Genomic DNA, 24,543 nt, shown 5'->3' with positions numbered 1-24,543 from the left:
ACAGTACTAGAAGATAACAGCCTACACATGCTACCAGTTAGTAGAGATGCTCCTTTAACTCAGGTGGAATAGGACTTGTGCAGAAGCTCCTTCATTGTATAACCCTACTGATAACTCCAACAGAGGGTTGTTACCCAACTAACTAACACGCAGAGCTGATATTGAAGTCCACCAGGACTCTCACTGCTCTGGATAGCTCTCAAGGTCTGGCTTTCTCGAGAGCTTTCCTGTACTTCCCCTGAGCTGGAAATACCACAAGAAGAACCGTGTGACCTGTTTAATTCCATTCCCGGCTGGAAGCAGGAAGTGTGGTGGAGGAAGGAATGCAAACATATCAGACAACAGCACTGTTCATCAGCTTTTCCAAACTGAAAAATACATGGTTCAGGGTCAGAGCGAGTGAGAGTTTGGGGGGAAAGTTCAGAGTGACAATGACTTTATCTCTCTAAATGACTTTGTTTTTCTTTGTGCCTCCCAGAATTTAAGGAAGCCTTCTCGCTCTTCGACAGAACCCCTAAATCAGAGATGAAAATCACGTATGCGCAATGTGGAGACGTTCTGAGGGCTTTGGGGCAGAATCCAACCCAATCCGAAGTCCTCAAAGTCCTTGGCAGGCCCAAACCAGAAGGTACGTCATCCTCTTTCTGTTTGTTTTGAACGAGAGGTCTCCAGGAGTAAATTGTCAGCCCAAATGGATTCTGTCCATTCAAGTTGCAGTGAGGGAGGTCTAGGTTGGATATTAGGAAAAACTATTTCCCTACGAGGGTGGTGAAGCACTGGGATGGGTTCCCTAGGGAGGAGGTGGAATCTCCATCCCTAGAGGTTTTGAAGTCTTGGATTGACCAAGCCCTGGCTGGGATGATTGAGTTGGGATTGGTCCTGCTTTGGGCAGGGGGCTGGACTTGATGACTCCTGAGGTCTGTTCCAGTTCTATGATTCTATGATTCTCTCTCTCTCCTTTGGTGGGAAGATTGACCGAGGTTAAGCTGGAACAGCCTCATCTCTGACTCCAAGTCAATCAGGGGCAATGAGTAGAGAGGACCGTGAGGTCATAGAATAATAGAATACAACTAAAAGGGACCTTGAGAGGTCATGGAGTCCAGTTCTTTGCCCTCACGGCAGGACGAAGCACCATCTAGACCATTCCTGACAGATGTCTGTCCAACCTGCTCTTCAATATCTCCAGAGATGGAGATTCCACAACCTCCCTGGGCAATTTATTCCAGTGTTTGACTATCCTGACAGTTGGGAAGTTTTTCCTAATGTCCAACCTAAACCTCCTTTGCTGCAATTTAAGCCCATTGCTTCTTGTCCTGTCTTCAGAGGCCAAGGAGAACAATTTTTCTCCCTCTTCCTTATAACACTCTTTTTAGATTCTTGAAAGCTGCTCTCATGTCTCCTCTGAGTCTTCTCTTTTCTAAACTAAAGAAGCCCAATTCTTTCAGCCTTCCCTCATAGCTCATGTTCTCTAGACCTTTCATCATCCTCATTGCTCTTCTCTGGACCTTCTCCAATTTCTCCACATCTTTCTTGAAATGTGATGCCCAGAACAGAACACAACACTCCAACTGAGGCCTAATCAGCGCAGAGCAGTGCGGAAGAACGACTTCTCGTATCTTGCTCACAACACTCCTGTTAGTGCATCCCAGAATCATGTTGGCTTTTTTTGCAATGGTGTCACACTGTTGACTCATGTTTAACTTGTGGTCCACTCTGACCCCTAGATCTCTTTCTTCCGTGCTCCTTCCCAGACAGTCGCTTCCCATTCTGTATGTTTGAAATGTATGGTTCCTAAGTGGAGCACTTTGCATTTGTCTTATTAAACTTCATCCTGTTTACCATAGAGCATTTCTTCAGCTTGTCCAGGTCATTTTGAATTATCAAAGACACATGATAACTAAGGGTATGTCTACACTACCCCGCTAGTTCGAACTAGGAGGGTAATGTAGGCATATCGCACTTGCAAATGAAGCCCGGGATTTGAATTTCCCGGGCTTCATTTGCATAAGCGGGGAGCCGCCATTTTTAAAACCCCGCTGGTTCGAACCCCGTGCAGCGCGGCTACACGGGGCTCGAACTAGGTAGTTCGGACTAGGCTTCCTATTCCGAACTACCGGTACACCTCGTGGAACGGAAGCCTAGTCCGAATTACCTAGTTTGAGCCCCGTGTAGCCGCGCTGCACGGGGTTCGAACCAGCGGGGTTTTAAAAATGGCGGCTCCCCGCTTATGCAAATGAAGCCCGGGAAATTCAAATCCCAGGCTTCATTTGCAAGTGCGATATGCCTACATTACCCTCCTAGTTCGAACTAGCGGGGTAGTGTAGACACATGAACAAAATCAGAGGAGTTGGGGAGGGGCAGGCTGGGACGCCCATTCCTAGCTCTACTAGGCACTTCCGGGGCAAGTCCCTTAGGGCTGAGTGCTCCAAAGGAAATAGGTTCACAACCACTAATTTCTAGGTGTCAGAAAAAAAAATCCCTGGGCTTCCCCAAGCCTGCATAAGGTGGGGATATGTGGGTGCCTTACACTGTGGTTCACCAAAACCACCGCCCTGGGCAGGCAGTAAATTAAGTTACCCTTTGGCAGATACTGGTCAGAAGGGTGAGTCCCCTACCCCAGAGATAGGCTCTGAAGTTCTGGCTGCAGGGAGGTGCCGTGCTCTGCTTGCGATTCTGAAGTCGAGGACCTGCCTGGGTGATAGATGCCATCTGCCTTTTTAGCAAGAAGCCGAGGGTGAAGGGCTAAGGACCCATTGGAGCAGGAGAACTTGACACTGGGGCTGTCCCATCTTGGGTGTGCTCCAACCAGCTGGCTCTGGCCACATGCTCATGGAGGCGTGCTCTCCCTCTCTCGCGGTGTCTTCAGGAGTCCTCTGCAGGAGACACTGAGGGAGCCCCACATGAGGAAACCCGATGCCACAGGGCTGCCACTAGTGCCCTGCTGCCCTGGGAAGACTACAGCACAGCAAAACTGATTGTACTACCAGGACTACTCTCCAGCTGGTCATTGCATTTGCTCATATTCACCTTCTTAGTCATAATTAACAGGCATTGATTAACCCTCAGCTGTTTTTCCCTCCTTGACAGACACATAGTTCAAATACTTGCAGTTGCTATCTGTCCATCCCCGTACATACCCATGAACCCATCCCAAAGCATGCTAATGTGTCCATCTCTATACATGGTCATCTATGCACCCATCCAACCCCAGCTTCTACCCATCCATCCATTACCATACAGATTTATCCATCCATCCATCCATCCCTACTTACCCATCCATCCATCCATCCATCCATCCATCCATCCATTTCCATACAGACTTATCCATCCATCCATCCCTACTTACCCATCCATCCATCCATCCATCCATCCATCCATCCATTTCCATACAGACTTATCCATCCATCCATCCCTACGTACCCACCCATCCATCCATCCATCCATCCATCCATCCATCCATCCATTACCATACAGACTTATCCATCCATCCCTACTTACCCATCCATCCATCCATCCATCCATCCATCCATCCATCCATTTCCATACAGACTTAGCCATCCATCCATCCATCAATCCATCCATCCATTTCCATACAGACTTAGCCATCCATCCATCAATCCATCCACCTATCCCCATCCACTTCCATACAGACTTATCCATCCATCCATCCATCCATCCATCCATCCATCCATCCCCACTTACCCATCCATCCATCCATCCATCCATCCATCCATCCATCCATTTCCATACAGACTTAGCCATCCATCCATCCATCAATCCATCCATCCATTTCCATACAGACTTAGCCATCCATCCATCAATCCATCCATCTATCCCCATCCACTTCCAAACAGACTTATCCATCCATCCATCCATCCATCCATCCATCCCCACTTACCCATCCATCCATCCATCCATCCATCCATCCATCTCCATACAGACTTATCCATCCCTCCATCCCTATACAGACTTATCCATCTACACATCCATCCCCATACAGACTTATCCTTCCACCCATCCATCCATCCATCCTAAGTCTTCATCTTTCTATCAGTTCCATTATCCATCCAACCATTCCCATATACTCCCCAAACCACCCCTATTCACATCCCTCTCTCTGTCTATTCCCACACAAACCCATCTGTGCATCCATACCCATTCATACTCATCTGTTTATTTATCCTCATTCATGTGCATGCATCCATCCATCCACTCTCTCGCATTCTTTTCTTTTCTTTTCTTTTCTTTTCTTTTCTTTTCTTTTCTTTTCTTTTCTTTTCTTTTCTTTTCTTTTCTTTTCTTTTCATCTATCTGAGACACAAGGTTGGCAAGAAAATATCTTTTATTGGACCAACTCCTGTTGAGGTAAAAGATATTATCTCACTTCCCTTGTCTCTCTAACATCCCAGGACCAACACGCCTATAACAACTCTGCAAACATCCATCTATCCAACATCCTCCTGCATCTCTTTTTGTCTCTCTCTCTCTCGCGACCATGGGCCCGTGCCCCTGCCTTACATTTATCTGACAATTTGCCCAGCTCTCTCACACAAACATCCTGCAAGTTGGCGTGCACCTTCCGAAGGGCCCTGAGTCCCTCTGTCTTCCCAGAATCCCTTGCATTTTTCTTTTGAAACTTCCAGAAATGAACAGCAAAATGATTGACTTCGAGACCTTCCTGCCCATGCTCCAGCATATCTCCAAGACCAAAGACACTGGCACCTATGAGGACTTTGTGGAGGGCCTGCGGGTATTCGACAAGGAGGGGAACGGAACAGTCATGGGCGCTGAACTCCGCCACGTTTTGGCTACGCTGGGTAGGTAGAAGCTCTCTTCCTATGCTTTCAGTTTGGAGGCATTTTCCATGTAGCTGGAAACAGATTGGCTGGTGGGACTGTGTGCCGTTGCCTTCTGCTGGATGGTGCACTTCAGCATGTGTGACAATTATGTCACAATCTAGTGAGACATGTACTAAGAAGTCCCAAAATGATTCCAGCGAAGGATGGCTATCTTTCAGCTCAAAGGTTAGTGGCTTTTATTTCTCTGAGTTCTCTTATTTGAGTTCTACTGTATTCCCCCAATAACTGATCATTTATATGGCCAAGGAATTGTCCAGCTTGGCCACACACTTTTTTTGTAAACTGTGAAAAACTCATCTATGTCGGTGGTGATTTTCTTTGGTTTTCTTTAGTTACACAGTCTCGTGATGAAGGCTTGATGTTTATAGCTCCACCCCGTCAATGGCTAGCCCTATCCCATGTATCCAATCCGAAACGAATCTGCAGTGTAGCTTCCATGACCCACCAGGATCCTCCATTCTTCAAATGCACATTACAGGAAATGTAGTTTGACTACGGAGTCCAGCCTCCAGTGGAGAATGGGAGCATGAAGCAACAGAACTACAACTCCCATGAGGCACTGCAGTGGCCGTTCTGTGTCAGAATGTGTCAGTCTTTGGCTGAACCACATTGACGTTTGAATTTGTATCAACATTTCCCTTGCAAAAAGCCCACCGTGTTCAGCACCTAACATGCAAACTGACCTCTTTTGCAAATTTGGTCTCAAAGCATAGCTAAGTCTTTATCTGTACTGAGTTATAGGTAACCACCGGCTGGCAGATTTGAACCTGGGATTTTTGTGTAATAGCCTCTACAGCTTGAGCTATAAAGCCAGCTGCCTTTCAGCCTTGGCTGTAGAACTCCCTTGTTTTTATCTCTCTCTGTGAGTGGTCTAAGTGCCACTGAATGGGACAGTGACCCACACCCTATAGGTGTGTGGGTGACATATATAATGGCCAAGAAGCTGCCAATCAGATCTGGTTGTAGGAGCTCCTCCTTATCACCTGCTTACTCAGTGACCTAGCCACTAGGCTACACAGCCACCAGGAACCCAGCCACAAGGACAGTCCTGATATTTGGAGTTTTGTCTTATAGGCACCTATTACTCCCCTTCCCCCCAAACACACACACACACACACCCTGCCCCAATTTTTCGCACTTGTTATCTGGTGACCTTAGACCAAATTCAGTGATGGGTTAAGCGGGCCCAATGTCAGTGAGGTCAGGGGAGCTGCATCTGTTCAAACTATCTTGGACAAGCTGGTTTGCTTAGTTTTGTCAATTTCACTTCTTTTGATAGACATTTCCTCTTTCTGCTTCTTCTGCCCCAGCACAACCCTGACCTGTCTGGCTTTCCAGTCCCGGTGGGGAATATTTCAATCCAAGGGAAAATTGTTGTGTTAGCAAACAAGTCATTACTTTTTTAGTTGGATAAAGACTTTTAAATGATGGCATCTAGCCCCAACTGGGGTAAATCTGGCTGCCGTGGGACGATTTAGATTTCCACCAGCTGGCCCCAAACACCCCAAAATCCATGCTATAAAATTGGATTAACAGCCGTGAAGCCAGCACAGTAAATTTTATTCCCAATGCCGACTACAATTTTGGCTAACGCGACCCGACAATTTCACTTGACAGCAGAAAAAAATATATCGACACCAGCAGTTTTAAATCTGCACACGTATCTTGTTACTGATTAGCAGGTCTGAAGTGGATTTTTGCATGTATTTAGCTCCATATTTCAGGAGAGAGAAAGTTTTTCAATTCACCATTAAGCAGTTAATAGAAAACCTGTTGAATGTGGCTTCACATCCATGGACACCAAAATAGCAACATACTTTCCTGGCAGTCACATAGAGTGCTGAATAAAACCCTTAACCACACCCTGTGAAAGCCACCGGAAAGTCTCGCATTTAACTTCAAAGGACTTTTGAACAGGGCCAGATTGCCAGCCAGTGAAAACTGGTATCACTTCCTTGATATTGATGGAGCGCCACCAGTTTAGACCAACTGAAGATTTGGCCCATTCTGCGCATCCTTAATGTTTGATGGACAGCCAGGTAGCTGCTCTGTCAGCATCTGACTTTGCACTTGCATTGCAGCTGTCTAAAAGTGTTAGACAGTTCAGTGTGGGCCTACAGGTAATAATTATACACTTTGCTACTATTGTTTTAAAGGTCCCAATAAAGATCATTTCACATAAGAGACAGTCTCTGCCCCAAAGAGTTTGCATTCTACATAAGAATGGCCAGACTGAGTCAGATCAAAGGTCCATGTAGCCCAGTATCCTGTCTGCCAACCCCAGAAGAAGTGAACAGAACAGGAAATCATCAAACAATCCCTCTCCTGGTGCCCATTCTTAGCCTCTGACAAACAGGATTGGGGCACCACCCCTGCCCATTCTGGCTAATAGCCATGGATGGACCTAACCTCCTTTTGTGAACCCTGTTAAAGGTTCAGGCATCCTCTGGCAAGGAGTTCCACAGGTTGACTGTGTGTTGTCAATACTACCTCTTATTGGTTTTAAACCTGCTACCTAATAATTTCATTTGGGCTATGTCTAGACTACACTCCTCTTTCGAAAGAGGAATGTAAATGAGGCAAATCGAAAGTGCAAATGAAGTGTGGATTTAAATATCCCGCGTTTCCTTTGCAAAGTCGCGTCCGAGTGCTTTTTCGAAAAAGAGTTTTTCGAAAGTGAAAGTGCAGACTAGATGGGGTTCTTTCGAAAAAAAAGCCCTTTTTGGAAAGAACTTGTACTCCTGAAAAAATGAGGAGTATAGGTCCTTTCGAAAAAGGTGGTTTTTTTTCGAAAGAACCCCGTCTAGACTGCGATTTCAATTTCAAAAAACCCTTTTTCGAAAAAGCGCTAGGACGCAAATATGCAAACGAAGTGTAGGATATTTAAATCCGCGCTTCATTTACACTTTTGATTTGCTTCATTTATGTTCCTCTTTCGACAGAGGAATATAGTTTAGACATGCCTCGGTGGCCCCTAGTTCTTATGTTATGAAAACAAGTAAACAACTTTTCCTTATTCACTTTCTCCACACCAGTCATGATTTTATAGACCTCTAGCATGTCCAGTCTTTTTAATCTGTCTTCATATGGGACCCATTCCAAACCCCTCATCATTTTTGTTGCCCTTTTCTGAACCTTTTCCAATGCCAAGATATCTTCTTTGAGATGAGGCGACCATATCTATATTCAGTATTCAAGATGTGGGTGTACTATGGATTTATACAGAGGCAATAAGATATTCTCTGTCTTGTTCTCTACCCCTTTTTTAATGATTCCTAATATTCTCTGCTTTTTTGACTGCCACTGCACACGAAGTGGATGTTTTCAGAGAACCATCCACCGTGACTCCAAGATCTCTCTCTTGAGTAGTAAATTCCCTTGAGTGGTAATTCTAAAGAGATTAGACCGACTCAGGCTGCGAGAAGAAACAGGAGTCGAGAGAGAGGAAGTCCTTTGCATGTGACTTAGGGTGTGTCTAGACTACTGAGTTTTGTCGACAAAAGTGGACTTTTGTCAACAAAACTATACCAGCGTCTACACTACCGCTGAGTTCTGTCGACATAACGTCGACAGAACTCAGCAGTTTTGTCAACGCTGGTATACCTCATTTTACGAGGCATAACGCCTTCTGTCGACAGAGTTCTGTTGACAGAAGGTATTATTGCCTGTAGGGTTGCGTCTAGACCAGGGTTCTGTCGACAAAGCAGCTTGCTTTGTGGACAGAACTCAATGTGTCTAGACGTTCTTTGTCGACAGAAGTTTTGTCGACAGATACTGTCAACAAAACTTCTGTCGACAAAACCCGGTAGTCTAGACGTACCCTAATTCATAGGTCTGACTCTGCTCTTATTTACACCGGTGTTGAAATCCAGATTAATCCAGCGCAGTTGAGACTCGGCCATCAGGAAGGATTCCGATTTCAAAGCTGAGACGGTGCCAGTCTTCAGTTTCGAATGGGAAGGTGCAGGAAAGCAGAGGGAGAGACAAGCAGACAAGGCGGGAATGGGAGGAGGGGCCAGGGAGTGGGACATGGTACGGGCAGAGCCGTGTGATCGGGCACTAGGGAAGGGGATAAATGCTCAGCTCAGATGGTGGACACATGAGCAGGAAAGCTCAATCCAATCCAAGGGGCAGGAGAGACTGTTCGGAGAGACCGTAGGGGGAAGGCAGGTGGAGATGGGGCCCAGCCGGGACCACCCACCGAACGAGCTGGGGAGAACTCCCATCCGCTCATCGGGGAAACATGACCCATGCACCAGCCCCCTGCTGTGCAGACAATGTCAGACAGAGCAGCAGCGCCTGAGGAAATGGTAGCAGAGATTGGTCAGACACTAATGATATCATCCTCGTGCTCCCTATAGGTTTAACTCTGGACAGTCTCTTCCCTGTGCTGATTGGCTGTTGACTCCAACCCCACCCTCTCAATATCTTCATTTCAGCCTTGTTCCAGCATTCCCCCCCTTTGTTCTCTCTCTCTTCCGTCCTTCCCGCCTTCTTTAACTCCTCTCCTTCCCCTCATCTTTCCCTTCTCTACACCCCTCCTCATAGAGCTGAATTCCAGAGAAAAACCATGTCACTAACATGCCATTTGCCGACCATCACGTATTATCACCTGCTTGTGTGTTATACTCCTTGTCCTTCACCCTGAATCCATTTTCCAAATTTACACTGGAATATGCTTGGAGTCAAAACTGTCTCTTATTCTATGTACAGCACCTTGCACAATGGGGCCACATTCTTAGCCAGTCACTAGGCACTACCATAAAAATATGAATCACAGTGTGGATATCCTGAGGCATTCAGAAATCATGAGATCAATTTTAAAAACATGAGATTTGTTAAAATACGCAAGGTTCTTTTTATTTGTCTTCTGGCCTCAGAGCAATTAGATTAACTTGGGTCATATTCTCAAGTTTTTCTCCATCAATAGAAACATGTTTTTAGGGGGGAGGAGGGAAGGAGAGCTAAGATTCTTAATCACAAGAGTCCAGGAGTAAAAATTGCCAGAGTTGGTAGCATTGTATTACATCATAACTCATTTTTTAATCAATTTCGTCCATAAATGAGTCTCTATTAACTCTCCAGACAGCTCCATGCTTAGCCCCCAGAAGACCATTTCAATCAATAAAACATTGTGACAATTTCAGTGGTATCTGGAGCAAGACCTTGAAAGAGCAGAGGTCCTGGGTTACATCCTGGATCTTTCCTGAATCTAAAATTGAAAGCTCAACTGAAGTGACTTTACTATGAATTTTGCTTGAGTCCTAACTGACATAAAAGGCCCCATCAGTGTCAAAGTCCCATTGATTTGAATTGATTTAATTAATTTCAGTGGAAGTGAAGAACCTAAGCATGTTTCAAAAAGTAGACCTTTAAGAGGCTTTAAGAGTCTGCTCCTAATGTATGGTTATATGCAGTGAAGTGATCATGTGAAAATAATATGGAGTCACTGGCTTTTAGATCACATTTTCTCTGTTTGAAAGCCCAATGGTAGATTTTTAACACTTGACCTTGCAAATTCAACTTACGTCATGTCTTTGCTAGGGAGAAGATTGACACAATCAATCATTCGGAGTTTGATTTAACAGGTCTAGGAAAGACCCACTAAATTGAACTCAGAGGGCACCCCCATTGGCGCCAGCACTCCTGCTCCAGCAAGGAATAATGGAAACTGACAGGAGTGCTTGCTCCTGTCAGTCTTCCCCTTTGGGGGTGGCAAGAAAACTCAAATTAAGGTCTGATGACTCCAGCTATGTAATTAGCATATCTTAATTCAGCCTTCCTCTTTGGTGTGGACCTGGCCTTAGGATGTTTCGTTTTCTCTCTGTTCTTATGTGGCACCCATCAGCAGGGCCGGCTCTAGGTACCAGCAAATCAAGCATGTGCTTGGGGCGGCACATTTCCAGGGGTGGCATTTCCAAGTAAGCAGCCGCTTCTGGCAATGCCCGGCCCCGCCTCCCCGATTTTAAAGGGCCGTGGGAGACGCCACTACCTGCTGCGCAGCGCTGGCACCATGCGCACCTGGAGCCTGCTGGCTGCCCTCTGCCTCCTGCTGCTACCCGGCTCCGCCACCTACTTCGTATCAGCCCTGCCCATGGGGGGGCTGGGGTGGGTTCAGGGGGGGATGGCCCTGGTGCAGGAAGCGCAGTCTCCCCTCCAGCCAGGGCCATGGCAGCTGCAGGGGGACCGGGCACCCGCCGGGGCCCCTGCGCCCTGGGCATGGTCACGCGGACCACGGTGGACAAAGCCCTGCAGGCCCTAGAGAAGCTGCAGGTGCTGGTGGAGCATCCAGGCCTGGGGCTGAGGAACAGCAGAAGTGAACATTTGTGAACACTTTCTAGAATTTATACCAGTGAACGAAACTACTGGGCAAGTCCTCACATAGAATCACAGATCATAGAATCATAGAACCATAGAACTGGAAGAGACCTCAGAAGGTCATCAAGTCCAGCCCCCTGCTCTAGGCAGGACCAATCCCAACTAAATCCACCCAGCCAGGGCCTTGTCAAGCCGAGACTTAAACACCTCTAGGGATGGAGACTCCACTACTTCCCTAGGGAACCCATTCCAGTGCTTCACCACCCTCCTAGGGAAATACTTTTTCCTAATATCCAACCTGGACCTCTCCCACCTCAACTTGAGACCATTGCTCACAGATGTAATTCAACAGAAATTGGAACACTATGGAATACCTTTAGAAAATATGCGCGGCCAAGGGTACGATAACGGCTCAAACATGCGAGGACGACATGCAGGTGTACAGCAAAGAATATTGAATTTCAATCAGCAGGCTTTTTTCCATCCTTGCCATGCGCATTTGCTCAATCTGGTTGTCAGAGATGCCGCCAAATCATCTAAAGATGCCGTTTCATGAAGCACTACCAGGACCTACATTTAGCACTCAGTACTGATAACGCTGCTGACATTGATGGAGTAGAACTGTATGATGAACTAATAGCTTTATCCGAGCTAAGAAGTCCTAAAACTTCTCCTCTAAAAGCATTAGAATTTATAGCAAGAAATGATTTTTTTCACTCCAAACACTGCATTCTTTTTACATTACCAGTATCAGTGGTTTCTGGTGAGCGCAGTTTCTCAAAACTGAAATTATTAAAAAATTATTTGAGGTCTACCATGTCTCAAAATCATTTGTCAGGACTTGCATTAATATCAATTGAAAGTACCATTGCAAAAAATTTAGATTTTACTGAATTATTAAAAGGCTACGCAAGTATAAAAACCAGAAACATTCAGTACATATAAATTCTTTTAATTTATGAGAAATTGGGCACACTGGAAGACACTAATGTTTTTCATTACAGTGTATAGTTGAACCCAAATTGTTTGGAATTGTGATTTTGTTAAAATTAAATGAGTACACTAGTAGGAAATTGTTTTATTTCACTAACGACAAATATTCTGTTTTCATTTTTTTTTTTAATTTTAAACAGTCAAAACAAAACAAAACAAAACAAAACAAAACAAAAATATTGCAAAGTGCAAAAGTGTAAAAGCCAACAAAAAAAAGGAGGGGGGAATTAACATTACCAGTATATAAAATGTTACTGTATGTAACATTACCGGTACCAAAAATTTTAACATTACCGGTAGGGGCGGCAAAAAACCTAGAGCTGGCCCTACCCATCAGCATAGAACCCGAAATCTTCTTAAATGTTAAAAATGTGCGTTAACAACACCTTATTTAATCTGGGTTGTTTTTGCTACTTAGATCTTCCATGTGAAATGAAGACAGTCTGGGAGGTAGCATAGAATAGAACATAAGAACATAAGAACGGCCGTACTGGGTAAGACCAAAGGTCCTTCTAGCCCAGTATCCTGTCTACTGACAGTGGCCAGCACCAGGTGCCCCAGAGAGGGTGGACCGAAGACAATGATCAAGCGATTTGTCTCCTACCATCTCTCTCCAGCCTCTGAAAAACAGAGGCCAAGGACACCATTTTATCCCCTGGCTAATAGCCTTTTATGGACCTAACCTCCATGAAATTATCTAGTTCTCTTCTGCACCTGGATGGGAGAATTGAAAAGTTTGATTTCTGTATGCCAAGTCAGCACCTCTGACTTGAAGCCGAACAGATAGCAGCTAACACGAGTAAGAAGGTGCTGTTTTCACATAGGCAGTTTTTTTGAATAGTGACCATTCCCCAGGTGATGGTTTGGATACTCTGAAATATTGAGCGGGTATTTGTTTTTTTTCTTCAGGTGAGAGGTTGACTGAAGAGGAAGTTGATAAGCTAATGTCCGGCCAGGAAGATGCCAATGGTTGCATCAACTATGAAGGTACGAGGTGGTTAGGGAAGGACAGGATTTGGAGATTTGATTTCAATAAACCAATGAAAGTTTGGCTCAATGATGGGTCTGAGCCACTAAGCTCTGATTTGGATCTGATCTTCCTCGGAGTTTCCATTCAAACCATTGTCCACCATGAGCTTTCTTTGCCACTTAGGCTACATCTATACTGTGGGTTTATTTTGAAATAAGCTACTCCGGAAGAAATACTCCAAAATAGCTTATTTTGACATAGCGTATCCACACTACAGGGAAGCCAGGAAATGAGTCCAAGGCAGGCTCCCCTAATGTGGACATGCTACCTTGATTTAGAACCCCAGGAAGCACTGGGGAGTAATTACTTTGAATGGCCTGAAGGAGGAGCTATTTTGAAATAGCATCACTGGAGCGTCCACACTGCTCTTCGTCCATCGAGGTCGATGAGGACCACCCAGTGTCATCAGTTTAGTTGGGGGTGGGTTCAGAGATGGCTGATTAGTCCAATCCGAGCCCGAAATTGACGGTTACAGTGGGGACATGAAAGATTGGACTGCCGACTGCAGGAAGAGAAGATACCAGCCCTGGACTTGCGAAGAAGACGTTTCTCTGCAGCATAACGCAGTCTCTTTTGTTCGTGGGCTATTGCACCATCATGTATTCGTCTGCGCCAGGCGGAACGATCTCCAGCAATACTCTCCCAATTTCCAGGATCTATGTCACAGTTCTTAAGGGGGAGGCCTTAAGGGTGTCTTTGAATCTCTTCTTTTGACCTCCAAGAGATCGCTTGCTGTGTTGTAATTCACCATAGAGCATCTTCTTGGGCAATCGATCATCGGACATGCGCACAACATGTTGTGCGCATGTCCGAAGCGTCCACACTACTGCTATTCCGAAATAGCTCTTTCAGAAGAGGCGTTATTCCTCTTGGAATGAGCTTTGCAGAATCCGGAAGAAGCCGCCGGTTATTTCGAAATTATTTCAAAATAACGGGCTTGCTGTGTAGACGTGTGCAAAGTTATTTTGGAGGAACGTCCGTTATTCTGAAGTAACGCCGCTGTGTAGACGCACCCTTATCTGCTGTGCTAGACCAGTGGGGCTCAACCTTTTTTAATGTGCCACCCCCAGGGCGAGGAAAATTTCGGTTGAACAGCCAGAACTTTTTGTTGCAGGCCCTTTCATTTCAAGTGCCGGTTCACTCCCTGCCACTCCCCCCGCCCCTGCTGCGCACATGTCGGACGCCAACCCAGGAAAACGAAATGGCAGCCGGCCTGGCGCTGTGACCCCCCCCCACGAAGTCCAGCACCCCTATGCTAGACAATCCATTAGAATGTACTGCAGATATTGTCTCAAGGCTCTGTAAAGCCTGGGGAACGGGATGGAACAGCCAACACAGGCTACAGCAGAGGCTGGACCTGGCTCTGGCATTAGAAAAGCAGGATAAAGGGACCCTCTGAAGGTAGGGCGGTGGGGTAGGTTCTGGAGCGCCTTAGGGGAGAGGGCATTTGCCTGGGGAGCACAGGGGGTGGGCTTTAGCCTGAGCCTGGCACCCCCTGGGCAACTCAAGTCTTGCCCCCCTGTCCTTCTGGGAGCAACCAGCCAACCAACACAGGATAAGGGACCTACTGAAAGTAGGGAGCCCTGGAGTGGAGCAGGGGAGAGGGTTGGGGACCAGGGGAGAGGGTTGGGGTGCAGCCCTGGCAGCTTTCTTAAACAGCTCAGTTGCATGAATTATGAAAACGACGAGAGGGGATGGGATTAAATAGCCCCAGTCTTGCACGGATGCAGCATCAGGTTCCTGACGGGAAGGACACACCTGCTAAATGATCTTCTCTTTTTCCACTTTCTAGCATTTGTGAAGCACATCATGACCAACTGAATGCGAGGTGAGCCTCTTCCTTCCTCCTCCTCCTCCTCCTTTTCTGTTTTCCTGGTTGGTTTTTCAGCCTCCTCTTCCTCCTCTTGGGGATGGGGGTCACACGTAGCAGGAACCAAGCCTCTTTCTCCAAAGACCTTGGTCCCAACGCCATTGTTGAAGACATTCTGGATGCGGAGGAGAATCACCGACCAGCCACCCCTCCACTGCAAGGGGGTACCAACGGTCATTGCAGATAATGGGGATATTTATCCCCTTCCGATCATTTTCAGGAGACCACAAGGCACATACTAAGGATGTTGAATTTAGATGAATCGACTAATCGAATAGTCGATGGAATTTGCATTGACTGATCGATTAGTCGACAAGGGCGCCTCCGCCTTTGGAATGTAGCAAGTGCCCTGCTGGCTCTTGATACATTTCAAAGGCAGGAGCGTCACGGGGAGCATGGGGACTGCAGGGACTCAAGCCACCTCCCACTGGCTCCCCGCTCCCTACATGTGCTTTGCTTTTGAAATGTACAAGAGACCCCTCTGGGGCCTCTTGTACCTTTCGAAAGCAGGGAGAATGGGGCCAGTGTGGGGTGGCTTGAGTCCCCTGCAGTCCCCGTGTTTCCCACGATGCTGCCCCTTTGAAATCTAGCAAGATCCCACAGAGCTCTTGCTGCATTTCAAAGGCGGGGGTGCCCTGATCGACTAGTCGAATCGTTGATCAAATTGCCCCTCTCTTGCTACATTTCAAAGGCGGAAGCGCCGTTCTCCGCTCCCGCCCCAGTGCTGGGAGGAACCAGCTTTTAAGCCAACTCTCCCAGCACCAGCTCCTGCTCCTCCCTTGCTGCCTCTCTCTGATAGAGGCATCGGGCAGGGGGAGAGGGAGGCGGGGCGGAGTCGCTAGTCAAGTTGACTAGTCACTTACATCCCTAGCACATACCACTGTGAAAGGTCACTATGAGCTCTGAAGCTATGTTTTCTTCCCGGTTTTGTCCACGTTTCTATTTCCCAAAGGGCTCTTCCATTTCTGTTCCGGAGAGCAGCGCTTTGGGGAGTGGCAGTATTTCAGAGACAAAATCTTTCCGGGTTAGAATTTTAGCTCTTGTATAAATAACTAGCCAATAGACATAAGACAGGATTTTCAGGTCTCTCCTCCACGTCTCTCTCTCTCTCCTCTTCCTACTGCCTCACCCCTCTCTCTCTCAGTTCTCCACCACCTCCTGCCTCTCTCTCTGTCTCTCTCTTTCTCTTCTCCTCCCCCTCCTGCCTCTCACTTGGGGGACCACAGAGCCCAAACGGTCGCTTGTGCCACTTGCTCCCGTGTAGCGGCCCAGCAAAGCGGCGCAGAAGTCAGCCAAGCGCCATGGCGGGAGGTGGAGGACGTGACTCAGGCAACAGCGCCGCCCAGAGGGAAAAGCCAGCATTTCAGCATTACAGAGTCACAGACATTGGGCTACTATATGTATGATTTGTGGCACAAGCAGCTGGTTTCCCATTGCACTGGTGCTGAGTAGTCTAAGTCAGAACCACCCCACCAATTTCGGGAGTGTGAAATGAAACTCGCCCTTAGTTTTGGCTCGTCTCTTCCTAGCTGCCCTAATAGGCCACGTCTACAATAGGGAATTATTTTGAAACTAGCCAATTAGCCCGTCATAAGACGGGATTTTCAGGTCTCTCCTCCACGTTGGTCTTCTCTCCCGAGCCTCCGGTCTCTCTCTCTCTCCTCCGCCTACTGTCTCCCCCTCTCTGTCTCAGCTCTCCTCCGCCTCCTGCCTCTCTCCCTGTCTCTCTCTTTCTCTTCTCCTCCCCCTCCTGCCTCTCACTCGCGGGACTGTGGAGCCCAAATGGCCGTTTGGGCGCCGCACTCCCCGTGCTGCATGGGGGGTGTGGAGCCCAAACGGTCGCTTGCGCCACTTGCTCCCACGCGGTGGCCTGGCTGAGCGGTGCAGAAGTCAGCCGAGCGCCACAGCGGGAGGTGAAGGGGGGTGGGGCGGTGACGTTCACGGCCAGGGGGCAGGGCCTGGAGCCGCTGTCATGCCGCACGTCACCGCCCCGTCCCCCTTCGCCTCCCGCTGTGGCGCTCGGCTGACTTCTGCGCCGCTCAACTGGGCCACCGCAAGCGGCCGTTTGGGCCCTGCAGTCCCCATGCAGCACGGGCCACCCAGAGGGAACAGCCAGCATTTCAGCAACAGCGCCACCCAGAGGGAACAGCCAGCATTTCAGCAACAGCGCCACCCAGAGGGAACAGCCAGCATATCAACAACAGCACCGCCCAGAGGGAACAGCCAGCATTTCAGCAACAGCGCCGCCCAGAGGGAACAGCCAGCATTTTAGCAACAGCGCCCCCCAGAGGGAACAGCCAGCATTTCAGCAACAGCGCCGCCCAGAGGGAACAGCCAGAATTTCAGCAACAGCGCTACCCAGAGGGAACAGCCAGCATTTCAGCAACAGCGCCGCCCAGAGGGAACAGCCAGCATTTCAGCAACAGCGCTACCCAGAGGGAACAGCCAGCATTTCAGCAACAGCGCCCCCCAGAGGGAACAGCCAGCATTTTAGCAACAGCGCCACCCAGAGGGAACAGCCAGCATTTCAGCAACAGCGCCGCCCAGAGGGAACAGCCAGCATATCAACAACAGCGCCGCCCAGAGGGAACAGCCAGCATTTCAGGCAACAGTGCCACCCAGAGGGAACAGCCAGCATTTTAGCAACAGCGCCACCCAGAGGGAACAGCCAGCATTTTAGCAACAGCGCCACCCAGAGGGAACAGCCAGCATATCAACAACAGCACCGCCCAGAGGGAACAGCCAGCATTTCAGGCAACAGTGCCACCCAGAGGGAACAGCCAGCATTTCAGCGTTACAGAATTCCAACTCTGCACTGGAAACACACTACAATGACCCTGTGCTTACATTTTTGGTAGTCTGAAGGCCTAATGGGGCCTTGATTTTGAGGGTGGATGCGCCTCACTTTCTGAAAATCAGGCCACTGAAAGATGTCTCAGGTTGCATGCATATCTGAAAACCGAGGACCCTGAAATCGCTCGTCACTTTTGAAATATTCATGTTACGCTGCCATAGTCTTTCCCTGCATGGAAGACAATAAAAAACTGGCCTGAATAGAAGGAAATCCCAGATAAACAATGAAGTCTCGATGGAAAGTAGTAATTCAATCTTCTGGCGCTAAATCCAGATCCTTGGGTCACTATGGGCATTAGCAACATCGATTATCCAACTTTATGGGCAGCTGTCCTGGTTTTCCATATGAAGATCTCAGTTATTCCAGGGGATGCCTTTGGCCTCCCATTCAGTAGTGTGCTCTCCAAACCACATCAGAGCTGAAATACCACAAGCCCACATCTCTCCATTGTGAACTGTCTGGATTTTTTTTCTCCAGTATTTACTGTCCCTGGTTTTCTTTTCCCTTCCTGATGTGGAAAAAGTGAATAAGGAAAAGTTATTTACTTACTCCCACAATATAAGAACTCGGGTCACCAAATGAAATGAATAGGCAGCAGGTTTAAAACAAACAAAAGGAAGTTTTTCTTCACTCAGTACACAGGCAACCTGTGGAACTCCTTGCCAGAGGATGTCATGAAGACTAGGACTTTAACAGGGTTCAAAAAAGAGCTAGGTAGATAGATGGAGATTAGGTCCATCAATGGCTATTAGCCAGGATGGGTAGGAATGGTGTCCCTAGCCTCTGTTTCTCTGAAAATGGGTGACAAGAGAGGGATTACGTGATGATTACCAGTTGTATTCCCTCCCTCAGGGAATCTGGTATTAGCAGGCAGGATACTGGGGTAGATGGACCTTTGGTATGACCCAGTATGACCATTCTTATGATCTTATTTTCTTGGAAAATAAGCATTTCTCAGTGTCTTATCTCCGTATTTACATCCGTACGGCCCATGTGAAATGTTTGATCTACGAACCAACCACCCCATTTGTTTTGCAAAAGATCCGATAGACCAGAAAAGGGAGTGGCTTCTCCTGGACCAATGTCTTTCTCTTCTGCTGCAGTTTATTTTCCCACTGAGACACTGACAAGGCCCTGCGTCGCTTAGCTTGTGAAATCTGACACAGGGATAGACCGGCAGAAGAGAGGTTGAAGCCCTGGGAGTGAGTTAATCTGAGTAGGAGTCAAGTCCGGGTCTCCAGGACTTTTGTCCCAAAATATCATTTGCCCCCAAAATGTGAGTTGACATTAAACAGCAGCTGTTTTATCTTTCTTTGAGGCCTTTCTCATCTCTAAGCATGCCCTGTTTTAGTTAATGGAGAGTGTGTTCTAACTCCGCCCTCCCACCCACATTCAGAATGGACGGTGTCCAAAGATAACAGAATCCGTCATGATCATTATTTAGAGATAATCCCAAATGGAATGTCCCCTCTGCCATCCCTGCTATTGGAAAATCCAGATCCGGAGCCCACATTTATAACAAGCCAACTCCTAACCCTGGATATGAACTTTGGACATTTGGATCTGAGTCTGAATTGGGACTGTGGCTCTGTTTAATGGGCCTAATCAAATCAGAATCCAAATATAGCCATTTAAGCCCCTCTTGTGTTCTTCTTGTTTGGGGTAATTGGTTTTCATAACTAGTTTGCCTGTTTGTATCTTTATTCTCAGCCCCCTCCACTTGCTCTCCAGCCAGCTGCTGCAAACTCTTGATAATATAATTTGTTACATCCTCTGCCAGTGAGTCCTTGGGTTATTTCTTTAGCACTCTGGGCCAAGTGCTTTTCTGGCTCTCAGCCTGCTCGGGTTGCTTCTCATTCAGCAGGGATGTAGGGAAGCGTTTCCAGATTTGCTGCTCTTTTCACATCTGATGCTAATAACTCAGAAACGGTACAAGGCACAGGAATCCTGAATCCTGATCCCTTATCCTGTGGTTGGATAAGAGTGATGAGTAAGAACATATGAACAGAAGAACAGCCATGTTGGGTCAGACCAAAGGTCCATCTAGCCCAGTCTCCTGTCTGCTGATAATGGCCAATGTCTGATGCCGCAGAGGGAGTGAACAGAACAGGGAATTATCAAGTGATCCCTCTCCTGTCATCCATTCCCAGCTTCTGACCATTCCTACCCAGCCTGACAAATAGCCATTGATGGACCTAACCTCCATGAATCTACTTAGCTCTTTTTTGAAGCCTATTAAAGTCCCTAGTCTTCACAACATCCTCTGGCAAGGAGTTCCACAAGTTGCCTGTGTGCTGAGTGAATAAAATCTTCCTTTTGTTTGTGTTAAACCTGCTGGCTATTAATTTCATTGCGTGACCACTAGTTCTAATATTGTTCTTACATTGTGGAGAGTCCATTCAATGTGCAGCAGTACTCATAAAATCAAACAGAATGTTAGGAATCATTTAAAAAGGGATAGAAAAATAAGAAAGGGAATATTTTATTGCCTCTATAAAAATCCATGGTATGCCCATATCTCCAGTACTGAGTGCAGATGTGGTCGTCTCATTTCAAAAAAGACACTTTGGCTTTGGAAAAGGTTCAGAAAAAGGCAACAAAATTGATTAGGGGTTTGGAAACCAGAGCTATATGAAAAGAGATTAAAAAGACTGTCACTTTTCGGCTTAGAAAAGAGGAGACTAAGGGGCATATGATAGAGGTCTAGGGACTTGAACAAAGTTCAAAAAAGAGCTAGATAGATTCATGGAGGTTAGATCCATCAATGGCTAATAGCCAGGATGGGTAGGAATGGCGTCTCTAGCCTCTGTTTGTCTGGAAATGGACGACAGGGGAGCGATCACGTGAGGATTCCCTGGTTATGTTCCCTCCCTCTGGGACATCTGGTGCTGGCCACTGTCGGCAGACAGGATACTGGGCTAGATGGACCTTTGGTCTGACCCAGTATGGCCGTTCTTATGTTCTTCTGTAATGACTCCAAGATCTCCAAGGGTGCAATATAAGAAACATAATAGGGTGAGATTGGTCTAGAGGATACAATATGAAGCTGTAACGCCCCAAAATTAGAGTCTGTTCCTGTCTCTGCCACTGGGCTGCCGCACGACCTTGGGAAAATCACTTCGCTCCTTTGTGCTTCTATACTCTTTTCTGTGTTTTTTCTTTTTTTAATTTTAGGACTCTAAGCTCCTCAGGAGAAAATCTTTCACTTTGTACAGCAATGATCACAGTAAGATCCCAATCTCCGGCCATTCCTGCCATATAAAAAATAACACTAGAGAGGAAATCCGTTTCATATTTCCTTATTAATAACTTGAGTGCAAATCCAAGAGAGTTTGCAGCTGGCTGGGGCTTTGCTGTTTGCTGATTTGTTTCTCCCTAATGCTTAAAAATAATTTTGTTTGTAGGACAAGACAGATTCCGACACCTCCCCGATGCTGGCTTTGGATTTCAATGTCATGGAATGTCTCTTCATTTTCCAGTCCAGATCCCTGTTACAAAGCTACAAAATGTCCCAGCCTTGAGGTTATACGGATAAATGCATTTTCCCCCCATGGGAGAATGGGTGGCCTTTACAGAAATGCGGCAATCCGAAGGAACTGGGGTGTGAATTTTAAGCATTTTCATTGCTCTCAGATACCAGCGATAAAATGACTTGGAATGGAGAGGCTGCGGGGAAAGATATTTCACTTATTCCATAACAAAATGAACAGAAAGAGCTGAAATGTAGCAGAGATTTTTCCGCCACTATCACTACGGGCTCTGTCTCTTTGCATGTGTTGCGTTTGGAGGAATTTTAGGCTTCAGAGTTAGCTCAGAAGAGGGATGGGGTTGGTGGAATGAACAGCGATGAATGCAAAGTTCCCTGGAGTTCAGGACATATGCTCAGGGTGTCTAAGACCTTGAGGAAATGCAAGCAAAGGAAAGGCATGACACCCATCCATACACCAACAAATGCAACCCATCGCACTAGCGTCTGGGCTACCGAAGGTGCAAGATTTAGGCTCACCTGGAAGAAAGCACCTTTTTTGGCATGATGGGTGTGCCTTTGACCTTGTGTTTGTGCCACTTAATAGGTGTCACAAAGTCCACCTGGTCCATAAAGTCCTCTTCTAGCCTAACAGCATGAACCACGGAGTAAGTGAAAGATCTTTCCCCCCAGGTCAGATTGGAGAATGTTGTAATACACCTGCCTACTGACACTAGCTTTTCTCATTAAATCATTCTTTTCTCACATGTTTCTTGTTCGGTGCAGGGTGTGTGTATGTGTTTCTTGTTCGGTGCAGGTGTATGTGTGTGTGTGTGTGTGTGTGTGTGTTAGAGAGCAGCCATCACTGAAACCAAAAGTCTGAACTGCAGATCAGGGTCTGAATGTCTCATTTCTATGATGGGCAAGATATAATCTTGATTCTAAAGATTCCATAATCTTAGAATCACAGAACACTAGAACTGGAAGGGACCTTGAGAGGTCATTGAGTCCAGTCTCCTGCCCTCACAGCAGGACCAAGCACCATTTAGATCATCCCTGATAGATGCCTGTATAACCTGCTCTTCAAAATCTCCAGTGATGGAGACTCCACAACCTCCTTGGGCAATTTATTCCAGTGTTTCGCCACCCTGACAGGAAGGAAGTTTTCCCTAAAGTCCAACTGAAACCTCCCTTGCTGCAGTTTAAGCCCATTGCTTCTTGTCCTAATGTGGTGGTTTAAGCTGCATTCCAAATGCTCCGATGCCAGGACAGTTGCATTCTGCATTCCTGCATTTTAGAGCTTAATTCCCTCCCCTGAAAGCATCCCGGGGTGAATGTTTATGGTGGGTTTGATACAGGGAGAGAGCCTGTGTGATCACAGGTTTTCTGGCCTGAAAACCTATGGCTCCACGGAGCCAGTTTGTAGTTTCATGCTGTAATCTGGGATCTGAGTGTAGAGCTGAGATTCTGGTGAGGTCCCACGTGACTGGTTAAAACTCAGCCCCTCTAAGGGAAAACAAAACATCACTTGCAGATGCCTTCTTGGCAGGTAATAAAGTCCCCACAGGCTTACCTCCTGGCTTGAGAACGGAGTTCAGGGAAGGGTAGGGGGTCTTCCAAACAGTTCCCCGACTAGAGAACTCAAAGCAAGCAACTCACAAGGCCGCGAAGGAGCCACAGGTGCAGAGGGGACGCTGGACGCCTCAATCAGTCTTCAATGCAGATCTCTGGCTGCTTCCACTGCTCAGATTTCCTCTGCCCACAAAGGGATGCTGAGTTCAAGGGCAGATTGCAAAGCTCGTCCAACACCCAAACTTTCATCTCCTAAGCCAGCGGCTGTCCAACTTTTTTTTCTCATCACCCAGTTGAAGAAAATTGTTGATTCCGTGACCCGACATAATTTGATTGGAGTGGAGGCTCTGGGGTGGGGTGGAGGATGGGAGCTTTGGGATGTAGAGGGGGCTCTTGCTTTAGTGGGGCAGGGCTGGGGCAGTAGGGGCTTACTTTGAGTGGCTCCCAGACAGGGGAGGGGCTAAGGCAGCTTCCTGCCTCTCTGGGCCCTGCAGACCATGCTGTGCCAAGAAGCAGCGGTTTATGGGAGCGCAGAGCTAGTGTTTGGGGCAGGGGCAGTGAACGGAGCCCTGTGTGCTCCCCCCTGCCCCACACCTAGGAGCCGGGCCTGCTGCCGGCTGCTTCTGGGCTGCAGCACAGTCTGCTTTGCCAGGAGAGGCAGGGAGTTGCCTTAGCGCCCCTCCCTCCGCTGCTCACCTGCTCCCCCTGCAGCCACGAGCCCCAGCACCCACCAGACACACTCGCCACAGCAGGCGGCAGCCTCGGATTCAGCAGCCACGCACCCACACCCATGGGATTCTCCCCGGCCTCCCTGACACGCAGAGTCGGCATGTGAGGAGAACTCCCCACAGCAGGAGCCTCACGATAAAACTGGGAGCAGGGCGCACACTGCAAAGGCGGCCCGGGGACCACTGGCAGAGCCGGGTGAGGCCCCTGGTGTGGACGACCACGAAGCAGCGCTCTGTGAGAGCAGTGGGCACCCGCCGAGGAGAAGAGGGGCTGAGTCCAGCCCTAACGGGGCCTGCGAGGAGACAGCGGGTGTCTCTACAGGGCCAGAAGGGGCCGGGAGACAGAGAGAAAGGAAGTGGTGGCTGCAACTGCTGTGGTCAGGAGGACCCCACAGAAGACACTTCACTGCTGGAAAGGACTGGGAGAGTCACTTGGCGGCTGTGAGTGGAAACACCAGGAGGCCCTGCAGCCGTAAAGTGCAGGGACAGACTCTGAGGAGACCGGCCGGGGAGGGGCAGCTCCGAAAAGGCAGGGAGACACGTCGGCGTCCATTTTGAAGTTTAAGTGACGAGACCAGATGCTGGTAAAGGACCTGGGGATGACAGTGGATGAGAAGCTGGATAGGAGTCAACAGGGCGCCCTTGTAGCCAAGAAGGCGAATGGCCTATTAAGGTGCATTAGGAGGAGCTTTGCCAGCAGATCTAGAGAAGTGATTAATCCCCTTTATTCAGCTCTGGTGAGCCCACATCTGGGCTGTGTCGACACTGGCGCGATCTGGCGCAAAAGCGGCTGCTCTTGCGCAAAAACTTGCTGCCTGTCTACACTGGCCGCGTGTTCTTGCGCAAGTAAACT

General features: G+C 47.7%; 1 protein-coding gene across 2 annotated transcripts in view; it reads left to right on the top strand.

Annotated features, from left to right (window-relative positions):
• The window catches only part of MYL3 (myosin light chain 3), a 53,258-nt gene extending 31,101 nt beyond the window's left edge, over positions 1-22,157 (top strand). Inside the window, exons 3-7 of one of the 2 annotated variants that reach the window (XM_006129783.4) lie at positions 479-628; positions 4,644-4,817; positions 13,080-13,157; positions 14,993-15,028; positions 21,329-22,157. In XM_006129783.4, coding sequence (XP_006129845.1) covers positions 479-628; positions 4,644-4,817; positions 13,080-13,157; positions 14,993-15,021 — 431 coding nt within the window. In that variant the 3' untranslated portion in view covers positions 15,022-15,028; positions 21,329-22,157. Of the gene's footprint in view, positions 1-478; positions 629-4,643; positions 4,818-13,079; positions 13,158-14,992; positions 15,029-16,763 lie in introns of both variants that reach the window. The other variant, XM_075922975.2, reaches the window with a different exon arrangement.
• The last annotated feature ends 2,386 nt before the right edge of the window (positions 22,158-24,543 follow it).

The sequence above is a fragment of the Pelodiscus sinensis genome, chromosome 2, assembly GCF_052426305.1.
Source record: "Pelodiscus sinensis isolate ZL-2025 chromosome 2, ASM5242630v1, whole genome shotgun sequence".
NCBI lineage: Eukaryota > Metazoa > Chordata > Testudines > Trionychidae > Pelodiscus > Pelodiscus sinensis.
This window is presented reverse-complemented; position numbering and strand designations above follow the sequence as displayed.